This window comes from Ostreococcus lucimarinus, chromosome 1, assembly GCF_000092065.1.
Source record: "Ostreococcus lucimarinus CCE9901 chromosome 1, complete sequence".
NCBI classification, from domain to species: Eukaryota; Viridiplantae; Chlorophyta; class Mamiellophyceae; order Mamiellales; family Bathycoccaceae; genus Ostreococcus; species Ostreococcus sp. 'lucimarinus'.
Window position 1 is genome coordinate 852,295 of NC_009355.1, and position 20,645 is coordinate 872,939.

The 20,645-nt window shown below is 60.8% G+C and overlaps 12 protein-coding genes across 12 annotated transcripts; 6 read left to right on the top strand and 6 right to left on the bottom strand.

Moving 5' to 3' along the window:
* Positions 1-234: 234 nt before the first annotated feature.
* Positions 235-723, top strand: OSTLU_29122 (predicted protein; the record flags this gene model as incomplete). The annotated part of the gene is made up of 1 exon (XM_001415585.1): positions 235-723. One exon carries the CDS (start codon positions 235-237, stop codon positions 721-723), a length of 489 nt encoding a protein of 162 aa, XP_001415622.1.
* Positions 724-787: 64 nt separating this feature from the next.
* OSTLU_13931 (predicted protein) lies at positions 788-1,489 on the bottom strand (the record flags this gene model as incomplete). Its single annotated transcript, XM_001415915.1, has 1 exon — positions 788-1,489. One exon carries the CDS (start codon positions 1,487-1,489, stop codon positions 788-790), a length of 702 nt encoding a protein of 233 aa, XP_001415952.1.
* A 1,234-nt stretch (positions 1,490-2,723) lies between these two features.
* OSTLU_29124 (predicted protein) lies at positions 2,724-4,475 on the top strand (the record flags this gene model as incomplete). The annotated part of the gene is made up of 1 exon (XM_001415586.1): positions 2,724-4,475. The coding sequence occupies one exon, from the start codon at positions 2,724-2,726 to the stop codon at positions 4,473-4,475; it is 1,752 nt and encodes a 583-aa protein (XP_001415623.1).
* A 55-nt stretch (positions 4,476-4,530) lies between these two features.
* OSTLU_92198 (predicted protein) lies at positions 4,531-5,118 on the bottom strand (the record flags this gene model as incomplete). Its single annotated transcript, XM_001415916.1, has 1 exon — positions 4,531-5,118. A coding segment is annotated over one exon (588 nt), but the record flags the coding sequence as incomplete, so codon positions are not given.
* A 728-nt stretch (positions 5,119-5,846) lies between these two features.
* OSTLU_4151 (predicted protein) lies at positions 5,847-6,743 on the top strand (the record flags this gene model as incomplete). The annotated part of the gene is made up of 1 exon (XM_001415587.1): positions 5,847-6,743. A coding segment is annotated over one exon (897 nt), but the record flags the coding sequence as incomplete, so codon positions are not given.
* Positions 6,744-7,120: 377 nt separating this feature from the next.
* OSTLU_12149 (predicted protein) lies at positions 7,121-7,986 on the top strand (the record flags this gene model as incomplete). The annotated part of the gene is made up of 2 exons (XM_001415588.1): positions 7,121-7,174; positions 7,264-7,986. The coding sequence occupies 2 exons, from the start codon at positions 7,121-7,123 to the stop codon at positions 7,984-7,986; spliced, it is 777 nt and encodes a 258-aa protein (XP_001415625.1).
* Positions 7,987-8,346: 360 nt separating this feature from the next.
* OSTLU_6229 (predicted protein) lies at positions 8,347-9,054 on the top strand (the record flags this gene model as incomplete). The annotated part of the gene is made up of 2 exons (XM_001415589.1): positions 8,347-8,752; positions 8,789-9,054. Coding segments are annotated over 2 exons (672 nt in total), but the record flags the coding sequence as incomplete, so codon positions are not given.
* A 396-nt stretch (positions 9,055-9,450) lies between these two features.
* Positions 9,451-11,517, bottom strand: OSTLU_39960 (predicted protein; the record flags this gene model as incomplete). The annotated part of the gene is made up of 1 exon (XM_001415917.1): positions 9,451-11,517. The coding sequence occupies one exon, from the start codon at positions 11,515-11,517 to the stop codon at positions 9,451-9,453; it is 2,067 nt and encodes a 688-aa protein (XP_001415954.1).
* A 444-nt stretch (positions 11,518-11,961) lies between these two features.
* Positions 11,962-15,849, bottom strand: OSTLU_86248 (predicted protein; the record flags this gene model as incomplete). The annotated part of the gene is made up of 1 exon (XM_001415918.1): positions 11,962-15,849. The coding sequence occupies one exon, from the start codon at positions 15,847-15,849 to the stop codon at positions 11,962-11,964; it is 3,888 nt and encodes a 1,295-aa protein (XP_001415955.1).
* Positions 15,850-16,471: 622 nt separating this feature from the next.
* Positions 16,472-17,104, top strand: OSTLU_40028 (predicted protein; the record flags this gene model as incomplete). Its single annotated transcript, XM_001415590.1, has 1 exon — positions 16,472-17,104. One exon carries the CDS (start codon positions 16,472-16,474, stop codon positions 17,102-17,104), a length of 633 nt encoding a protein of 210 aa, XP_001415627.1.
* Positions 17,105-17,218: 114 nt separating this feature from the next.
* Positions 17,219-18,970, bottom strand: OSTLU_13938 (predicted protein; the record flags this gene model as incomplete). The annotated part of the gene is made up of 1 exon (XM_001415919.1): positions 17,219-18,970. One exon carries the CDS (start codon positions 18,968-18,970, stop codon positions 17,219-17,221), a length of 1,752 nt encoding a protein of 583 aa, XP_001415956.1.
* A 774-nt stretch (positions 18,971-19,744) lies between these two features.
* On the bottom strand, positions 19,745-20,128 carry OSTLU_9083 (predicted protein; the record flags this gene model as incomplete). Its single annotated transcript, XM_001415920.1, has 1 exon — positions 19,745-20,128. A coding segment is annotated over one exon (384 nt), but the record flags the coding sequence as incomplete, so codon positions are not given.
* Positions 20,129-20,645: the final 517 nt, after the last annotated feature.

The window sequence follows — 20,645 nt, forward strand, 5'->3', positions numbered from 1 at the left end:
AGCGTCGCGCGGGACGCGAGCAGCCCGACGGACTTCGAACAGTGGGGACGGGAGCGATCGCCGATGTTTGCGGACGAATTTGAGAAGTTTTTGAGCGATGCGCGGTGCGTGGAGGCGGTGTGCGAGGATTTGGGAGCGAGCGAGCGCGTGCGAGGACGCGCGACGGGAGAGACGTCGACGCCGGTGCGGGAAACGCCGGAAGCGGTAAAGGACGCGGAGAAATCGTTTCGAAAGATGAAGACGCCGTCGAGAGCGGTGGAGGTGGAGATGGAGGCGGAGAAGATGGAGAATTTCGTGGCGGAGAAGCCGCGCGGCGGCGGTTTGGGCGCGGCGGCGCGCGTGGAGACGAGAGAGCCGATGCGGGCGAACGTGACCCCGCCGCCGCGTGCGGCGCAAGTCGTGCAGAAGTCGCCGCCGCCAACGCCGATGCCTTCGCAGTTGTCTCCACCGCAGAGCGAATACGCGACGCCGGCGTCTGGGAGGAAACCAAAGAACGGCGCTGCTTCGGCGTCTGAAGCCGCGCACGTCGAACATTTGATGTCCTACTTGACTGGCTTTCACGGATTGCTTTTTGGTCTTAAAGATCACGTTGAGCGCATTCGAGGGGCGACGATTGAAAACGTTTCGCATGAACTCGCGCGAACGGATGCGAGATTGGACACCGCCATCGCCAGGCTCGAAGCGGCGATGGGAGTCGAGTCGGGCGAAAACAAAACACATTAAAATCGAGTTGAAAAAGTACATAAAAGCGCTGTGAATTGCAACGTTCGTGCCTAAAACCCCTAAATTATTTGCGCGAACGCCGCGCGCGCGTCGCCGTAGGCTGTTCTGCGGACAGCGCCGCTGCCTCCTTCGTCGCGCCGCGCTGACCACCAGTCTTCGGAGACGATTCATCGGTCGCTTGCGCGTCTTCGACAGCAGGTGGCGTCGCTTCCTCCGCCGTATCCGCATCAAGAACCACGCGCGCATCGATGCTCGAGCGCGCGAGATCCGCCTCGGCGGCTTGCGCCTGAAGCACCTCGATGAGTCTCTTGTACATGGCTGGGTCTTGGTCTCGGTGCTTGATCGCGGCCTCGACCCGTCGCGGATCCGCTCTGTCTTCGATCAAGTACTTTCGCTTCACTTGACGACGAGTGCGTCCGGGGAACAGACGCGCGATGAGGGAGAAATCGGTACCGAACTGCGTCATCGCGCGATAAAACAACTCGGTGTCGTCCTTGCTCCACTTCTCCGCCTTTGCCCTGTTGGAATACGTGGCTGAGTTCAAGCGCGTGCCGCTCTCTTCGACGCGTTTGAAGTCCGACATCCCGACATCTTTCTCCGCCGCCGCGTTTACCGTGAGTGACTGAGGATTGATGACGATGTTCCCGTCGATGACTTGCACCTGCGGCGCCATTACGGCGAGTTTGGGCGCCATCGACGCGCGTCCCGGCAGCTCCAAGGGCCCCACCGGCTCGGACGCCGTCTTCTTTTTACCAAAGTCCGGCATCGGTTTGGAACTTGATTTCGCCTTTTTCAAAATCCGACTCTTGGCCTCGTTCGCGCGCTCTTCCGCAGACTTTTGACGGATGATGTCTCGAATCGTCATCGCCGGGTCGTCGGCGTACGACGTCGACGCTTCGAGCGCGTCTCGTCTGCTTCCTTCGCCCACGCGTCCGCCTCGAGTCGATCCGGCAGATCTCACCCACCTGTGCGCCGGAATCACCATCGGCGGCGGCACCGCCACGAGCGGCAGCGCCCCCGGCGACGAAATCGGTTCAGCCAGCGCCCCCGGCGGCAACGCCAACGGTCCCGTCGGCGTCGGCGTCGGCGAGGGCGAGGGCTTGGCCTCCATCCTCGCCACCGCGGGCACCATTTGCTTCGACGCCCGACTCGGTGCGGGCGATCTAAACCCCAACGGCGGCGCCACGCGCGCCGGACTCGCGGCGTGCGGCGTCGTCGCGTTCGCGCTCGCCGGCTTCTTCCCCGCCGGCGTCCCGCTCTCCCGCGCCGTCCTCAACCTGCTCGGCGCTTTCCCTCCCCCAGCCGCCACCCCCGACAGCCTCGACTTCTTCGTCGCCTCCCCTCCGTTCTCCCCCGCGCTCTTTCCGAGCCTCGACCCCGTCCTCGTCCCTCCCTCGCCGTCCTCGCTCGCGCGCTTCGCCGTCCCCCTCGCGTCGCGCGCGTCCCCCTCCCCCTCGCCCGCGCCGCGCTCGCCCTCCTCTCGCCCCAGCCTCGTCCTCGACGCCGATCGTTTCACGTTCGGCGCGAACGCGCTCGCGCGTCGCGCCTGCGTCGCCGTCGGTCGCGCGTCGCGCGCGTCGTCCCGCGCCGGCGATTCCTCGCCATCGTTTCGTCGCGTCGTCGTCGTCGTCGCGTCCGTCGTCATCGTCGCGCGTCGTTCGCGCGTTCGTTCGCGTCGTCTCTCGCGATCCGAGATCGCCGCGGTGTGCGCGTCGTCGTCGTCGTCGTCGTCGTCGTCGCGCGATTCGAATCCCGTCGCGTCCCGCCCGTGAGACTGCGTCGATCGAGCGTTCGTGACTCGTAAAGTTGGGACTCGTAGACTCGTGGACTCAACACGGACCGCACCACCATCGCGCGCGCGGCGGCGGCGGCGGCGCCATCTCGGCGCGCGGCGCGCGATGCGCGACGACGACGACGACGACGCGGGACGACGCGGCGCGGATAAAGACGCCCTCGCGCCGTGGCGCGCGCTCGGCGTGCGGGACGCCGTCGCGCGCGCGATGGTGGCGCGAAGATTGGACGCGCCGACGGCGACGCAGCGCGCGGTCGTCCCGGTGGCGCTGCGAGGGCGCGACGTGTGCGCGCGCGCGCCGACGGGGAGCGGGAAGACGATGGCGTACTTGGTGCCGATGCTGGATAAGATGTGCGCGCGCGCGAGCGCGACGGCGAGCGGGCCGAGGGGGATCGTGCTGACGCCGACGCGGGAGCTGGCGCATCAGACGCGACGCGCGTGCGCGGCGGCGATGCGGACGTGCGCGCCGGGAATGCGCGCGGGAGAGCTGCCGGTGGCGAGCGCGGGGACGAATGTGCTGAGAGAAACCGCGGGATCGCCGCCGGACGTGCTGGTGGCGACGCCGACGAGGGTGGCGGAGTGCGCGCGAGGCGGGTACTTTCCGCCGGGCGCGCTCGGCGACGGGTTGGAGATGGTGGTGCTGGACGAGGCGGATTTGTTGCTGTCGTTCGGGTACGTGGACGACATTAAGTGCGTGATGAAAGCGGTGAAGCGCGGGACGCAGGTGATGATGCTGAGCGCGACGATGAGTAAGGAGATTGAAGAGTTGCGAGACGTCATCGCGCACAAGCCGACGACGATCGACGTCGACGACGAAGAGGACGTCGACGCCGAGAAGGGCGAGGCGAAAGCGGGCGAGGGCGCAAAACCGGGGCCGGATATCAAGCACTACTCCCTGCACATTCCCAAGGCGCACGATCGTCTGCTGTACGTCATGGCGTTGCTTCGATTGGGTTTGTGCAAGAAGAAGGCGCTCGTCTTCGTGTCGAGCGCAGACGCCGCCGTTAGATTGCGACTCTTCTTGCACAAGTTCGGTGTTCCCACGTGCGCACTTCACGGTGAGCTTCCCGCGAACTCGAGAACGCACATATTGCAGGAGTTTAATCGCGGGGTGTACGATTTCATGGTCGCCGCCGCCGACGACGCGAACATGGCCGAGCCGACGGAGGAGGCGGACGCAGTAGAAGAACAGGAAGACAAGGCGCCCACGCGCGAGAGCAAGAAGAAGAAACGGGACAGGCGCGATAAGGAGTTCGGCGTCGTGCGCGGTATCGACTTCCAAGCCGTGAACACGGTGATAAACTTTGAAGTGCCGACGACGGCGGCGGCGTACGTGCACAGAGTAGGACGTACCGGACGCGCTGGGAACTCTGGAACAGCTATCACGCTCGTGGCGCCGTCGGAAGAGCAGTCTTTTGCGGCGATTCAAAGCAAGCTCGCGAGCGCGGTCGGTGATGCGGTCGCGGCGACACAAGTCATGCAGCCTTTCGATCGTCTTCCCAAGGAAGCCGTCGACGCGCTGCGATACCGCGCAGAGGACGCCGCGCGCGCCGTTGGCAAGACTGCGGTGAAAGAAGCGCGGGTTCGAGAGTTGAGGCAAGAACTATTGAACTCGGAGCGCTTGGCGGCGCACTTTGAGGATAACGCGGAAGATTTAGCTTTGCTGAAGCACGACACGAGTTTAGCGAAACACCCAGACGCGAAGCACTTGAGCCATTTACCCGGGTACTTGCGTGGCGGTAAATCGAGGCGTGGTGCGGCCAGAGTCGTCGAACCGGACTCCGAGCACGCGAGGAATGCTTTGAATTATCACTTGGACGTGGAAGTTGCCGAGTTCGGTTCGAAGAAGAAGCGTAAGCGCAACGATAAACGCGAAACCGGTCCGGATTTGCGCGTGAACAATAAATTCAAGAAGGGCAACTTCAAAAAGAAGTCTGGCGGGCGAAAGCGCTCGCGCTGATTGCGCAGTAGCGCTGATTGCGCAGTAGAATTTAAATAGCTAACTACATCTAGTGCTACAACTCGTCATGCGCCGCCGCGCATTCGACGTCGTCGGTAATTTTATCGCACACGCGTCGAGCTTGCGCATCCGTCATCGGCCTCACGTCGTCGATCGCCGCGAGCGCGCTCGTCAACCAATCGTTCGCTTGCGCGTCTTCTCTCAACAGCGTGCATATGTTCGACAAGACACGTATTGCGAATGCGTCTACATTGTCTTCGGGTTTCAATCTCGCCTCTCCCGGATTTGTAATTTCCGAATCGCGCGTATCGGCGCGAACGTCGACCAATCTATGACTCGTTTTTTCGCGCCTTAGCGCCGTCACGTTCAAAAAGCGCGCGCACGTCGTCTCACGCCACACCAACCGCACGATATCCTCCCTTAAACTCTCGTCCAACGCCTTCCAGGATGACTGCGGCGTCGTCCTAGCCGACGTCATCGCATCCGCGTGCACGCCGCGAACCGTCAACTTACACCCATCGCACACCGCGCTCGCCGGCGCGCTCTCTAACGACGTCCAAACCTCAAACGTCGAATTCTCTCCTTCGCTCGCGTCGTCATCGCCTACTTCGACGTACGCCGACTCGCTCGCCGTCTGCGTCAACCGTCTCGAGCGTCGTCTCGCCGTCCCGCCCTCGCCCTCGCCCTCGCCCTCGCTCTCGCGATCCATCTCGAGCCGTCGCGCGCGCAGCGCCTCCGCGCGCGCGGCGTCCGCCGCCGCGTTCGCTCGCTCTCGCATCAGCGTCCGCGCGCGTTCGTCGTTCGTCGTCGCGCCGTGTCCCGCGCGCGCGCCCCAACCGTCGTGCTTCGGCGCGAGCCGCGCCGCGCGCCCGCGCCGCGCGCCCATCGCGCTCGACGGACGCACGCGCACGCCCGCGACGCCCGCGACGCGCATCGCGAGCGCGAGCGCGGCGAGCGCGAGAAGGCGCGCGCGACGTCGCGGCATCGTCACTAATTCGCGCGCGTCGACGAATGTCGTCGTCGCTCGCGGTCGCGCGCGCGCCGTGCGCGCGCGTCGACGCGCGTCGACGCGAACCGCGCGCGCGCGCGTCGAGGCCGCGCGCGGCGGCGCGCGCGGCGCGCGGCGAGGCGGAAGACTCGCGAACGTCGTCGACGCGTCGAGCGAATGCGGACGACGCGTCGACGACGACGCGCGCGACGCGCGCGCGCGCGGTGGCGCTCGCGGTCGCGGCCGCGATCGTCGGCGTCGGCGCGCACGCGCCGGCGCGCGCGCACGCGCGTAAGCACCATCCCGCGAGCGCGAGCGCGTCGTTCGAGCGATTCGTCGTCGGCGAGCGCGGCGGACGCGGCGGACGACGACCGGCGAAGCGGAATTCGTTCGTGCGGGATGCGGCGGACACCATCGGACCCGCGGTCGTGCGCATAGACAGCGATCAAGCGTCGCTGAGGAAGGCGATGACGGTGAGTGGATCGGTGAGCGAAGGACGGGTGGGCGGGAAGCCGACGAGCGGGCGAAGCGGCGTGATTCGCGGCACCGGCTGCGGATTGGTGATCGATGCCGAGGAAGGGTACGTGGTGACGAACAGTCACGTGGTGAAGCGGGAGGAAAAGGTTAAGGTGACGTTCATCGATGGGAACGTGTACGACGGGGAAGTGAAAGGGGTGGATTCGTTGACGGATATCGCGCTGATTAAGCTCAAGCCGCGAGCGGGGCACGCGCTGCCGGTGGCGACTTTAGGGAATAGCGACAGCGTCGAGGTTGGGGATTACGCCATCGCGCTCGGGAACCCTTTGGGTTTGGATAACAGCGTGACTTTGGGGATCATCAGTAACGTGCACAGGACTTCGGCGGAGCTCGGGATTACGGACAGGCGGGTCGATTTCGTGCAGACGGATTGCGCCATCAATCCGGGGAATTCCGGCGGGCCACTGGTGAATGAATTCAGTGAGGTCGTCGCGTTGAACACTGCCATCCGCGCCGACGCGGAAGGCATCGGATTCGCGATCCCGATCAACACCGTGAAGCGCGTTGCGAGTCTACTCGCCAACGGCGAAAAGGTGCCGCATCCGTTCATTGGTATACGCATGGTAGATAACTTCACAGCGAACTCAGCGTTTGGTGACCGCGCGCTGGAACTTCCGGTGGGAACTGTGATAGTAGACGTGATCGAAAAGTCACCCGCTGCTCTCGCGGGACTGGCTGTCGGCGATGTCATCACCGCCGTCAACGGCGTCGTGATGAACGGCGCGCAAATTCTCGATCGCGTAAAAGTCACTCCCCCGGGTGACTCGTACGAGTTTACCGTCTTCCGACCATCCGCACAAGACTCGCACATGCACAGACGCGTCATCATCCGCGTTGGTGACTTAGCCGAGCACAACAATCGCTCCAAGAGCGTCAACGCTGAGGAACGCAACGTCAGCCCGCCCGGCGTCGGCGTGCGACCGCCGATTCCTCGAACCTTCGGCGCGTGATTCCCTCATCGCCAGTATTGCTGCGTTTGTTTGTATTTGTGTTGTAATCCACGTGTCGCCTTCGACGCCGCTTGCTCCCAGCGTCCCGTCTCCTCGCGCCGTCTCTCTCTGGCTCGCCGCGGTCAACGACACCGCAGACTTCGTCGCGCGTGCCGTCTCCTCTCGACGCCATGCCGTACGACAGCGCCATCACGGTCTTCTCCCCCGACGGGCACTTGTTCCAGGTGCGCCGTTCGCCCTCTCCTCGCGCGTAACGGCGCGAAACCGCGCGCGAATCGACGACTAATAACGACATGGATCTCGAACGTTTCAGGTTGAATACGCCATGGAAGCCGTGCGAAAGGGCACGCTGACCGTCGGCGTGCGCGGGAGCGATATCGTCGTCCTTGGCGTCGAACGCAAGGCGGTGCCGAAACTGCAAGACGCGCGAACGATTCGAAAGATTCAATTGCTGGACGATCACATCGCGGTGGCGTTCGCGGGGCTCACGGCGGACGCGCGGATATTGATCAATCGGGCGCGGACGGAGTGCCAGAGTCACCGTTTAACGCTAGAAGATGAAGCGTCGGTGGAATACATCACGCGATACATAGGCGGGGTGCAGCAGAAGTACACGCAGAGCGGAGGGGTGCGCCCGTTTGGGCTGAGCACGCTCATCGCCGGGTTCTCGCCCGAGGGGAAGCCGCAGTTGTTTCACACCGATCCAAGCGGCACGTACAGTCAGTGGAAGGCAAACGCGACTGGACGTAACTCAAAGTCGGTTCGAGAGTGGTTAGAGAAACATTATGAAGATTTTAGTGGGGAAGAAGCGATCAAGTTTACGCTCAAGGCGCTCCTGGAAGTCGTCGAGCCCGGGTCGAAGAACATAGAAATCGGCGTGATTCGCTCGCCGACCAGTGGGTTAGAGATGCTCTCCGCGGAGACAATCGATGCGCTCGTGAAGAACATCGAAGACGAAAAAGCAGAGCTCGACAAGGCGAAGAAGGAGAAGGCCAGGGCTGCTGCGGAAGCCGCCGCCGCCGCCGCGACTCTATAAATTTTCGCAAGTTGTTATCCCACGCACCAGTAGTCGACTAAGCCCGACCCCGCGATGCGGCGCCTGCCCCCGCGCGGGGTCTCCAGAGGCATCCCGCCGCGATGCGGCGTCATTTCGCGCTCATTCGCCTCCGTACCGAACCGTCCCGGCGCGTCAGGCGCGTCAGGCGCGTCCCGCCTCGGCATCGGCTTTTTCCTTGGCGTCACCGCCGGCGCTTCCGCGGCGTATACCTACGCCCGCCGCACGCTCGTCAAGGAAGATGACGCGCAAAGCGACGTCGTCGCCGAGCGCGCGACCGTCGTCGAGGACGACAGCGTCGAGCACGCCGCACTGAAACACGGTTGGCCGTTGGACTCGAGCGCGACGGTGCACTCTAAAAAATCATACGCCCACGCCTTCGACGGGCGCACGCGCAATCCGCGGTGGGTGATGGAGAAGATAACCCCCGACACGCTCGCCGGACCGGGAACGCGGAAGAAATCGGACTTTTACGAGGACGAGGAGGTGTCCTGGAAGCATCGCTCTAGACTCGACGCGTTTCGCGGAAGCGGATACGATAGGGGACATTTGGTCGCGGCGGCGGATCAAAAGGGAAGTCAGGAAGAAATGGACGCGACGTTTGCGCTATCAAACATTTCGCCGCAAATCGGTCCAGGATTCAATAGGGATTTTTGGGCAAAGTTCGAGCAATTTGTGCGAGACGCGGCGAGCGAATCGTCGTCGAAAGCCGCTTACGTAGCCACGGGGCCGCTCTTCTTGCCGAGCCGTCGCGATCGAGGCGCCACAGACGACGGTGCGATAGAGAGAGTAGAGGGTGGGAGTCTACCTAGGCCCACGGAGTGGGAGATGCGATATCCAATGCTTGGCGAGCCGCCAGCGATGATGGCGGTACCGACGCACTTCTTCAAAGTCATCTTGGTGGAAGGAAAGGACGATACCGTATCATGTGCGGCGTTCGTTCTTCCGAACGCGCCGATACCAAACAACTTTCCTTTGCGACGTTTCGTCGTTCCTTTGACTGATCTCGAAGTTGTGAGTGGTCTTGAATTCTTTAAACGTGGATTAGCCGGTGAAGAACGTCAGACGTACGAACGAGTGGAGCGTTCATTTCTAACAAAAACGGCAAAGCAGCTCCCTGGTGCTGGAAAAATTCCAAGTTTGCCTGCGACGAGTCAGAGATCGCCAGTGCAAGAGGTAGACGGCAGCGGCCCGAAGGCCCGGAAGCGATGGGTCGCAATCCGACATTTGTGTGAGACGACGGCTTGCGAGGTGAAGGCGAGTCGCTGGGATCGCGTGGAGAGGAAGTCTTAGGATTGAATTAGCGTCCAATGTTAATATTAAAAACAAACTTGTGGTGAAAGAACTATGCATCGCAAGCCACGGCATATGCTATGGTCGAGACTTATTTAATGAGCGGCGCACACGGTATTACCATAGTACGTTGTGCAGGACTACAGTGTAGGACTACACGTAATCAGACTCCGGGTGAGTGTCGAGGAAGAGAAGCTCTTGGTACGTCGCGAGAGTCCAATCTTCCGGCGGGCATCGGCCTTCGAATTCATCGATGACATCACGGATGGAAACCATGGTTTCGAGGCGCATCTTGCGAGCGATTTGAGCAGCCTTGTGTTCGTCAGACTCCGCAGCGGCGTGGATGGACGCGATGGCGCCCTTGAGTGTCTTGACGGCGTCGTTGAGCTTGCCCGGGTTACCCAGGTCGGCACGCTTGACGGAGGGGATCACGTGTTGGTTGATCATGTCGATCATCGTCAAAGCTTCCATCTCGACGCTACCGATGTAGTGGCCGAGGAGCACGGACTTGCGAGCTTCGCATTCTCTGGCGGAGAAGATACCCATCTTCTCAAAGAGGTCGACGTTCTTGGCGCTGTCGAGCTCGTTAATGGCGTCGCAACCAGCATCGATGCGCCACACACCGCGCTTAACGGCCTCATCCGGCCATTCCGGATCGTAACCGTTACCGTTGAAAACGCACTTGTCGTGCTTGGTCAACAAGTCTTGTGCGATGGAGAGCGCCTTGTCGCCCTTTTCGAGGCGGTCAGCAACGATACCAAACGCTTCGGCGGCGATGGTGTTCAACACCGTGTTGACCATGGCAACGTTTTGGGAAGAGCCGGCGGCGCGGAACTCGAAACGGTTACCACCGTACGGGAACGGAGAGGTACGGTTACGATCTTCGGCCGGCACTTCGATCGACGGGATGCTGTCGGTGCCGAAGTTGAGCGGCTTCTTTTGCGGCGTGTACGTACCAAGGGTACCATTCTTCACGTTGTTCATGAACTCCGTGATGGACGGGCCGAGGTACGTGGACATAACAGCCGGCGGCGCTTCCATGGCGCCGAGACGGAAGTCGTTGCCCGGGGACGCGATGGCGAGGCGCATCAAGTCACCGTGCTTGTCGATGGCGGAAACCATAGCGGCCATGACCAACGGGAAGATCTCAGCGTTGCCAGTCTTCGCGTTAACTTGCTTCGGGTTCATCAAGTTAAGCCCATCGGAGGTACCGATAGACCAGTTGTTGTGCTTACCGGAACCGTTGATGCCGTCGAACGGTTTTTCTTGGAGAAGCGCCGCGAGGCCGTGCTCGGAGGCGACTTCTTCGATGATTTGCATGATCATCAAGTTTTGGTCAACTTGCGAGATCGCGTTGCCGAACATCGGGGCGAACTCGTATTGGTTCGGCGCAACTTCACGGTGTCGAGTCTTCAACGGGATACCCATCTTGAAGCACTCTTGTTGGATTTGACGCATGCACTCGAACGCGGCGGTGGCGCGGGAGATCGGAGCCATGTAGTGGTCGCTCATCTCTTGGCCACGAGCCGGGAACTTACCGGTAATGGTACGGCCAGTGAATTGAAGATCCGGGCGGCGGTAGTACGCATGGCGCGGCACCAAGAAGATTTCTTGCTCCAAACCAATGTTGGCGTAGACGGAGGCGGAGCCGACGTCGTAGCCCATCGCCTTGAGCATGCGCTTCGTTTGCTTGTCCAAAGCGGTAGTGGCGCGGTGAAGCGGCGTCTTCTCGTCGAGGGCATCGCCGTTGTAAGAAACGAAACCGGCCGGGATGAACACGGTGTCTTCGCGCAAGAAGATCGGCGAAGACGGGTCGATGGAAAGGTAACCGCCGGCGGTGTGCGTCGCGCGCATGCCGCCGTTCGGGTAAGAGGAACCATCCGTCTCCCCTTGGAGGAGCTGTTCGCCCGTGAAGGAGTAGAACGGGGTACCATCCGCCGCGAAATCAAACATAGACTGGTGCACTTGACCAGAGTTACCGTGACGCACACCCGAGGAGCCCATCGGTTGGAACCAGTGGCAGTACACCGAGGCGCCGTTGTCCACGGCCCAGTCGAGCACCGCCTTGGCGACGATATCCGCCTTCGCCATATCCTTGGTCCAGTTCCCGTTCGCGAGCAACGTCGCAGATTCGCCGTATTTACTCAAGTACTTGTCCGCGACCGCACCCTTGAAGCATCCAGACCCGAAACCTTCCGTCGTCGCCGGCCCCGAGCTCATGGACAACATCGCATTCACCCGCGATCCTCGCACGACGCGCGCCTTCTTCGCCTCACCGCGCAGCGCGCGCGCCTTCGGCGCCAGGTTCACTTTTTGGCTCAACATCGACTATTTTCGCGCGCACCAGCGTCCGTCAGTCATCGCGCACGCCTCCGATGGGTTCGCCAACAATTACCCTCCCTCATCGACCGGCGAGCAGTCGCATCGCGTTCGCGTCGTCATCGCGCGTTCGCGTCGTCGTCGACCGCGCGTCGCGTCGAGTCTCGCGTCGTCGCTCTCGCACCTGCTGCATGTTTCGTCGACGAACGCTCGGACGACGGGCGTCGAAATGCCGACACGCGCGCGCGATCGGACGCGATCGGACCTTTCGGGGTCGACACGACACGAGGGACTGTATGTTGAGTCACGATTCGTGGATATTTGCGTATAAAAATTCGAAATTGGCTAAGAAGGAAAAGAATTTTGCGTTTTGGACGCGGCCTGATTCGGACGCGAGGGCGACGACGGGTGCGCGACGGCGGCGGCGCACTCGTGCACGGCGAGGGGAAGGCCGGGGAAGGTGAGCGTGACGTACGCGGCAAAAATCGCGCGACGTTGATCGCGAGTGTAGGAACGCGCGGAGGCGTCGAGATCGACGCCGAAAGGCAGGGCGTCGGCGTCGGCGAGCTTGCGAAGAAGCGGGGCGAGCTCCTTGTTGGTCTCGGGCGGGTGCTCGTGGACGTTTCGGCAGAATCTTAAGAGATCAGCGAAGCCAGCGCGGTAGGGCTTGGTGCTTTGCTCCGAAGATTGACCTCGCGGCGGTTTTTGCTTGTGGTTGTTGGCGTCCGACGAGTGCGGGACGCCGTCGCCGTTTCGCTGCGCAAAGTTTACCACGCGCGACAAGAGGGCTGGTTCGATTTGACGTTGCCAATCTTGGAGGTCCATGGATACCGCGGCGAGAAGTGCGCCTCGTTCGCTGTCACCGCCCAAGAGCGCTTTTGTGTTGACACTCTGAAGCACGCTCGTCAGGCTGGTTTGTAGCTTGGCGGATCCCGCGTGCAGGTCGCTCAAGTTTTCAAGGACGGTGTCGTCGTCCCACAGCAGTGGATGATTCAGTACTCCTTCTGCCGTCGGCCGCATCGCCGGGTTGGGCGATAACATCGCCGAAAGCAAATGGCGCGCCTCAATCGCGCGTCTGGGCGGCATGTCGTTTGCATTCATGAGTCGTTGTAAGTTGTAACGACCGTTGAGAATCTCGTCGTCGCTCGGCTTCACATTCGGGTCTTCACCAAATGGAGAGTTGAACCCGGTGAGGACGTAAAAGAACACGACACCCATCGCCCAAATATCCGCCGCGGGTGTCAAGGGCTTTCGAGCCAAGATTTCGGGCGCACGCCCGGCCAAGACGATGGAGATGCCGTACTTGCTGAACGTACCCAACGAGTATTGATCAGAGTCGCCCTCTTCTTTGCGAAGTCGCACGCCGAGACCGACGTCGGCGATTTTTACCTTGCCATTTGAAGTCACAAGCAAGTTTTCTGGCTTCAAATCGTTATGTGTGATGCACCCTTGCGTCTTGCCGTCGTCGTGAAGCCATGCGATGCCTTCGGCGACGCCTTTCAGCAACTTGATTCGTTTCGCCGCCAAGAGATTCGGCTGGCGCGCGATGTGCTCGCGAAGCGACTCTGGACAGAGCTCTTGTGCGATGAAGACGTTAGAACTCGTGATACCCCAGCAGTGGAAGAACGGAACCAATGGTGACTGATTGAGTGCCGTCATCAACTCGACTTCGCGTTCGACGAGTTGCACGAGATCACGACCCTTCTCGCCAGGCGGGCGCGCGATTCTTTTGACTGCAACGGCGTGCCTTGCACGCGAAGTGTGTCTAACGTATCCTCGAAAAACGTAAGTACCCGCGCTGCCGACACCGATGACTTCTTCCTCGTTATAAATGATGCTTTCGCCGACGCGACGCCAGCCACTCGTGCCGTCCGACGTATCATCCGTCATTTCCCCGACACCATCTTCGTCCGGCACCGCGTTCGCCCACGCGAGTTTAACGTCTTCGAAGTCTTCACTGTCACTGCTTGCCATAAGTTCGGTTTCAGCAGATTCGAACAACGGACCACGCACGCCGTTGTCTCGGCCTGCGAACCGTACAGGCTTTTTTGAGCTCATTCCAGACATCTTTGGAGTCGAAGACTTTGATGGCTTCACCAACCCACTTGCCGCATTCGCCATGCGTTGAATCTGTTCATGTTCGGCTTGCGTAATATCCAAGCTTTCTCTCAGCGTGAGTAGCATTTGTGCGCTTTCAGGAGTGACCGTGCCGGTGGCCCACGCGACTTTGCTCGCCGCGAAATACGCGCGCAAACGCTGGTCACCACCTTCGAGCGCAGATTCGGCTTCTAACTCGCTCAGCACAGCTTTTGCTCGACGCATATCAACGTCCGTCGACTCTGGGTCGCGTTGTGACTCTTCGAGCGCTAACCGAAGTTCAGTTCGACTTCTACTCAAAATAGCCGTCTCCAAACGTTCAAGACGTCGCCACCTCACGAGGACTCGTTCAGCTTTTTCAATCAATTCATCCAATTGCCACGGCCAAGCAGAAGAACGCGCCCTAGATAGGGCTGATTCTAGCACTTTGACATCTTCGGACGTGATCCCACCGACGGCTTGATCGATTCCATTTGCCGACGGCCTCATCGCTTCGAGAAGCGCCGCGCGAGCACCCTCCATGTCTTGTAGCGCGGTTGCTCGACTCTGCACTCGACTCACGAGAGTGTTCAGCTTTGCGGCGCCTTCTTGCGTCAGTGGCGGACCGTTCGATGCAAGCTTAGCCGCCTGTAGCAATAAATTCTCCAACCTAGGCACAGATTCCACGCTCCTACTCGTCTCATCCGCTAGAGCAGCGCGTAAATCCGATTCAAGCGCGTCGGCGCGCAAAGCGCGTTCGGCTCCAATGACCGCCGCTGTCAAAGCGCTTCGCGCGCTTTTCTTCTTCTTGCTACCGCCTTCATCAGCGATGGAGTCTATGACAGCGGCAAACGGATCGGGGTCGTAGGACATAGACGCCGCCGCTTCGTCAACGTCGTCGAACTCATCCAGGCTCGATTGCACGTCCTCTGCGACGTCTGTCGCGTTACCTAAGAACTGTTCAGCCCGTGCGTAAGTCGCTTGCAAAGCCTGAACATCCATAGGAACCTGCAAACACGCTGCTCGTAAGGCATTCGCGAGCGCCAACTCTTCGGCCGCGCTCGCCTTACTACGAATGTCTCTCATTAACTTTTCGCCTTCATCCTGCATGGCGCCGAGCGCGCGTGCTTCTTTGAGCGCTTCCTCGAGAACGATAAGAGCACGACCTTGGGGGTCGGTTTGCGCCGCTTCAAACGCCCGGAGTACACTTTTTCTAGCCTGCACGCGTTTCACCGATCGACCGAGGAGAATCTTCGTGCGACCCTCCATGAGGGTCTTGAGCCGTTCCTTCTCCACATTACGCGCCTTGCCCGTCTTCACGGACACCGCAAGTGAGTTGTCCAACCACAACGTGAGCTGCACAAATGGGACTTCTTTTTCGAGCAACAGTTCAACAGTGTTGACCATGGCTTCGCCGTCGGATTCAGCCGCATCTTCGTCCCCAGGGGCGGAAATATTCAACAACATGACGAGCTTCTTGTGCCCTTTTCGCCGTTTTGCATATAGCTCGCTCGTTTCGTTTTCCCAAATCCCCTCTCGCGAGTACGTGACGAGCTCGTACGGATTATCGGGCCAGAGCCGAGCGAACACCGTTCGTAAATCTCCCATCGTCGCACACTGTGGTAACAAGACGTAAATCTTACTCTTTAGCGCTGCTTGTTCGTCTGCCGAGCCGCTCCCCACACGCATTCCACCCGCCGCCGCCAACGCACTTGTCACCATTAGCACCGTCCGAAGCGTCAAAGCCGTCGTCGGTTGCGTCCAATGGTCCCAAGTCGGCAACATCACCGGCATCTCAGCCGTCGCGTTCCCAGGATTCTCCACGCTCCGTCCCGCCGCCAACGCCTTGGTCGAGGTTGGAAACGTCGTCGCCGCCCGCAACGACGGCACCGGCACGTGCATCGCCACGCTCGGCGTTTCGCCGACCACGAGCTTATTCGCCGGAAAGCTCGTCACCTCATTCACGATGACATCCGTCACCTCTTTTACGACCAGCGTCGTCGACGTCTCGCCGCCGAGGTGCCAACGCACGACGGCTTCGAGCGCGTCCATCTTCGACCCAGGCGCGACGCTCGGTGGCGCCGGCGCTTGGTACACCGTCACCAGCGACGACGCGCGCCGAACGAAGCCCTCGATCGGGGCCATCCAATCGTTCATCGCCTCACCGGCGCGCGCGCCGTCGTCGTCGTCGTCCGTCTTGGCTGTCCGCCGCACCGACGTCGACGTCGACCGACGCGTCGCGCCCGCGCGTCGCCGCGCGCGCGCCGTCGCGCCCGCACCGCGCGCCGTCGGCGTCGTCGACGTCGACGACGACGCCGCGCCGTGCGACGCCGCGCGCGCGCAGGGCGTCATCGTCGCGGTCGCGCGTCGGTGTGTACCGAACACAGCGACGCGCGAACGCGAAAGATGTTCCGACGATGCGCAACGACCGCGGCTCGAGAGCTCGCGCGGGCGCGCCAACGCGCGAAAGCGATCGCGGTGCGCGCGTTGAAGCGTCGAACGCGCGCGAACGCGACGCACGCGAACGCGTGAAGGGGAATGATTGAAAGACACGGGGACGCGCGGACGTTCGATCGACGACGACTGACGACGCTGACGGCGCGCGATGCGCGATGCGTGGACGCAGGAGAGCGCGACGAGCGCGATGGTATCGATCGATGCGCCGATGGGGTCATCGGGGCGGGCGTGGGTGATGATGCCGCGAACAGCGAGGCTGGCGGCGACGACGACGTTCGCGAGCGCGGCGGCGTTCGCGGCGTCGGCGACGTCTGCGGCGTGCATGGGCGCGAGTGAGACTAAAGTCGCGAGCGGTGAGGACGGTGATGCGAATGTGAAGGAAGCGAAGCCGACGGGGACGCCGACGGTGGTTTTCGTGCTCGGCGGTCCGGGCGCGGGGAAGGGAACGCAGTGCGCGAACATCGTTCGCGACTACGCCTTCGTGCACTTGTCCGCAGGAGACTTGCTCCGCGCGCACATGAAAAGCGGGAGCAAAGATGGAAATATGGTGGCAGAGATGATAAAACAAGGTCAGATCGTGCCGAGCGAGGTGACGGTCAATTTGCTCTTGGAAGCGATGCGCGCTAGCGGAAAGGATCGATTTTTAATCGATGGGTTCCCGCGAAACAAGGAAAATCGCGATGCGTGGGAAACGACCGCGGGCTTCGATTGCGATTTTGTTCTATTTTTCGACTGCCCAGAGGAAGTCATGACAGAGCGTTTACTCGGCCGTAACGAGGGTCGAACGGACGACAACATTGATACCATCAAGAAGCGTTTCAAGACGTTTCGCGAGAGTTCCATGCCGGTGATCAACTACTACGACAGCTTGAACAAGGTTTGCAGCGTCAACAGCGACCAATCGCCCGAAGATGTGTACGCGCAAACTAAAGAGTATTTCTCGAAGTTCGCTTGATCGTCGTTTATTTATAGCTCATCGGCAGCTACGAGTTGTAAGTGCAGAACGAAGAAATATGAAGACGTATCCGAGCTAATATTACACAGGTTGCGCCATCGTGCTTGCAGTTTGTCAATCAACTTTTCGCGATGCGCGAGCTGACCAACCGATCGGCCCGAAAGAGTTCTTGTTTGGCGCTACGCGTTGCTCTCGCGGGTTGCTTACTTCTAATTCAGCGACAAACTGACCATGTTCCGAAGTCTTGATGCGCGAGTCGGGCAGCTTCCAACCTCTCGCGATGAAGGCGCGCAACTCAGGCCCTGAAAACTGAGTTTTCAGACGACTATTACGGTCCCTGGGCGGTAGGGCGTCGTCGTCGCGCTCGAGACCTTTGGCGATGAACTCTGCGCGATTTTTCCAGCTCTTGGCGAGTTCAGCTTGCACGGCGACTTCCCGCGCGAATCTATCATGCTCTCGCGTATCAAAGGACGACAAATGCGCAATTTCCTTCTTGAGGGCCTCGATTTCTAAGTTTTTCGCGTTCAAGACTTTGTTCAGGTCGTCAACTTTGCTGCTCGTCTCCGCCATGACGAGCTCTATTTTCTTTTCGCCGAACGTTCGGGTTTCTTGCGCTTGGGCAATGCTTTCCTTCACCTTACGTTCAGCCATGTGTTCGGAGCTCTCTGCTTCGGCTTTGGACTTCGACGCGGATTTCACATTATCGGATACAATCGAACGAAGTTGTTTTATCTCCTCATTCTGCGCCGTAACTTGCTCCTGAAGTGATACAATGATTTCAGTCGCTTTTGTCTTGGCGGCGGTGAGCGTAGCGTATTCCTCCAAAATTTCGTTCTGGCGGAAGAGCTGAGACTCTGCGGTCTCGGCACGAACGACAGCGGCAGAGATGAGCTGCTCACTCGTACGTTTCTGCTCTTCGGCGCGCTCTTCCGCTGCCTTTTGCGCGATTCTGGCGTTTTTGACGGCCAACTCGGACGATTCCTTCGCATTCTCGATGCGTTTGCTGATGGTTTGTTCTGTTTGCGTGATTTTGGATTCGGCTAGCGTAGCGCGCGTGATGGCTTCCGTCGCCCGAATGGTCATGTCTTCTACTGTAGCCATCAGCGCGAAGATTTCTTGCTCCTTGGCGGTGAGAGTATTCTCCAACGTGTTCTTCTCGTCGCGGGTGGTCTCAAACTGGGTCATGTAAGTTCTGAGTGCCTCATTTTGTTCCTCGAGTGCCGTGATATTGTCCGTCAGCGCCGTAATCTTCGCACTCTCCGCCTCCATGGCGCTCTCGTGCGACGCTTCCCACATCGCAATTTGGTCCTTCGTCTCTGCTTGCACCGTCGCCTCAAGCTTCTTCATGAGCTTGGCTGCGGCTTCCGCTTGTTCCGTCGCGAGCTTTTGCGCCGAGTCGGCATCTTGCCGAAATCTTGTGATTTTCTGCTGCTGTTCCGCGTCCAAAGCCTTGCGTACTCGACGTTCGATCTCGCCTTCAACTTGAGCGTACATCTGAGCGCGAGCGCCTTCGAGACTTTCCATCGCCTTGACTTTAACGCGTTCAATCTCAATACGGAGCGCCACATTTTCATCACGCACGCCGTCGATTGTCGCAGTCAACGCGCTCTCCAGCTGCTTCTTATCCATCATCACCTGATCGAGCAACACCGACAGCGCCTTGTTCCTTCGTTCAAGCGTCTGCGACTCGTCGCTTGCCACCTCCAACTTTCTCATCGCGTCAATCTCGCTCATCGTGCTCTGCTCCCACGCCTCGTCCATCGCGTTGGAATCCATGGGCACCCTGGACGTCGTCTCCGCCGATTCCTCGCGCGAACGTCGCGCGGCGCTCCAACCTCGCCGGCGTCCCACAGTCCCCGGCGCCATCTTTCCGGTTGCTTTCGTCCTATTGCGCGATCCGACCGCGCGCGCGCCGTGCAATTCCATTTTGCGCATCATGTTTCCCCCTCGCGCGCGTGCTCACGTCGCGAGCACGCCTCGCTCGCGCGCACGGCGTCAAAGAAAGCGCACAACACCCGATTTGGATGAATCCGCTTTTCGTCGACGACGGGTCGCGCGCTCCGAACGGGTCGCGCGCGCGTCGACAACGCGACGAGCGATTCGCGGGTTATTCGACCGCGCGCGTTCGCGCCGTTCGCGACGACGCGAGGGCGATGCGCGGCGCGTTGTGTCGCGCGCCGGCGTGCCAGCGTTGGCAGCCACCGGTCGGTCGGTCGGTCGGTTACTAGATATTTTAGGTGTGAGGTGTGATCTCTGAGTTGGCGCGCTTCTTCTTCTTTGGTACGACGAGTGTTGGCTGCGCTGTATGAGTGATATTAAATACGAAGAATCTAAGCGCGCGCGCGACGACGCGCGCGCGAGGGTGGCGATGGGGAAGTCGCGCGGTGATCAAACGACCTGCGCGGCGAGGACGGCGAGGCGTCAGTGTCCGAGTCGAACGCCGACGGCGATTTCACTACGGGCGCTCGGCGAGAGCGCGTGCGTCTATCCTTGTCTGGAGGCGAAGAAATTCATCACGCGTCCGAGCAAGTCTGATAACACGTAAATCCCGAGCAACGCGAGGATCGGCGATCGCGCGAACCCGAGCGCGCCCGACGCGACGCTCTCGTCCACTACCTTGGCTTCCTCGGCGTCCAAATTCGCCGGAACGTATTTGACCGAAACCGAGTTCACGCAGTGTCGCTCCATCGTCGCCGAGAATCCCTCGTTTTCAAACACATGCCCGAGATGGCCATCACACGCCGCGCACATGATCTCCACCCGTCGCATCCCGAACGCGTTATCGATCTCCGTCTTCAACGCGCCCGCGTAGCACTTGTCAAACGCCGGCCAGCCGCACCCGCTGTCAAACTTCGATTTGGCGCTGTACAGCGGCGTACCGCAACCGCGGCACACGAAGTGTCCTTCGCTCGGGTAGAACTTATCGTACTCTCCAGTGCGCGCGGGTTCGGTGCCTTTTTGTCGCAGCACTTGGAACGCTTGCGCGTCGAGCTCTTGCTTCCACTCGCTCTCGGGTTTTTCGACGCGAGTCACGTCGACGCGCTTGGACATGGCGCGCGCGACGCGCGCGCGCGCGCGCGTGGGCTTGATGAGAACGCGAGTGAAGTCAGCGCGCGCGCGCGAGACGTGCGACGCGAAGGACATGGAACGCGCGGCGGCGTGTGGAGCGCGAGTTGCGATCTCCCGATGGGTGACGTGGGTGGAACTGGAGATTTGGATAGCACGTCGGGCGAAGGCGGCGCTACAAGTCTAAAGCTAAGGCAGCGAACGCGGCGTAGACGAGGAAAAATATGAGAAATGTGCCTGTGCGAGCGGCGGAGTGATAGTACACGCAAGCTTCGACGGAAGTCGAACCGGCGGAGCTGTTGAAATGGTACAGCGGACATCGCTCGCACAGAGTTACGACGGTCGCGCCCGAGGTGACGCCGTAGGTACCCTCCGGACACAGCGTGCAGTTCGCGAGACCGAGGGTGGAGGCGTATGTGCCGGGCGTACACGCATCACATGCAGCTTTGCCGCCGGCCGAGGCGCGTCCAAGCGG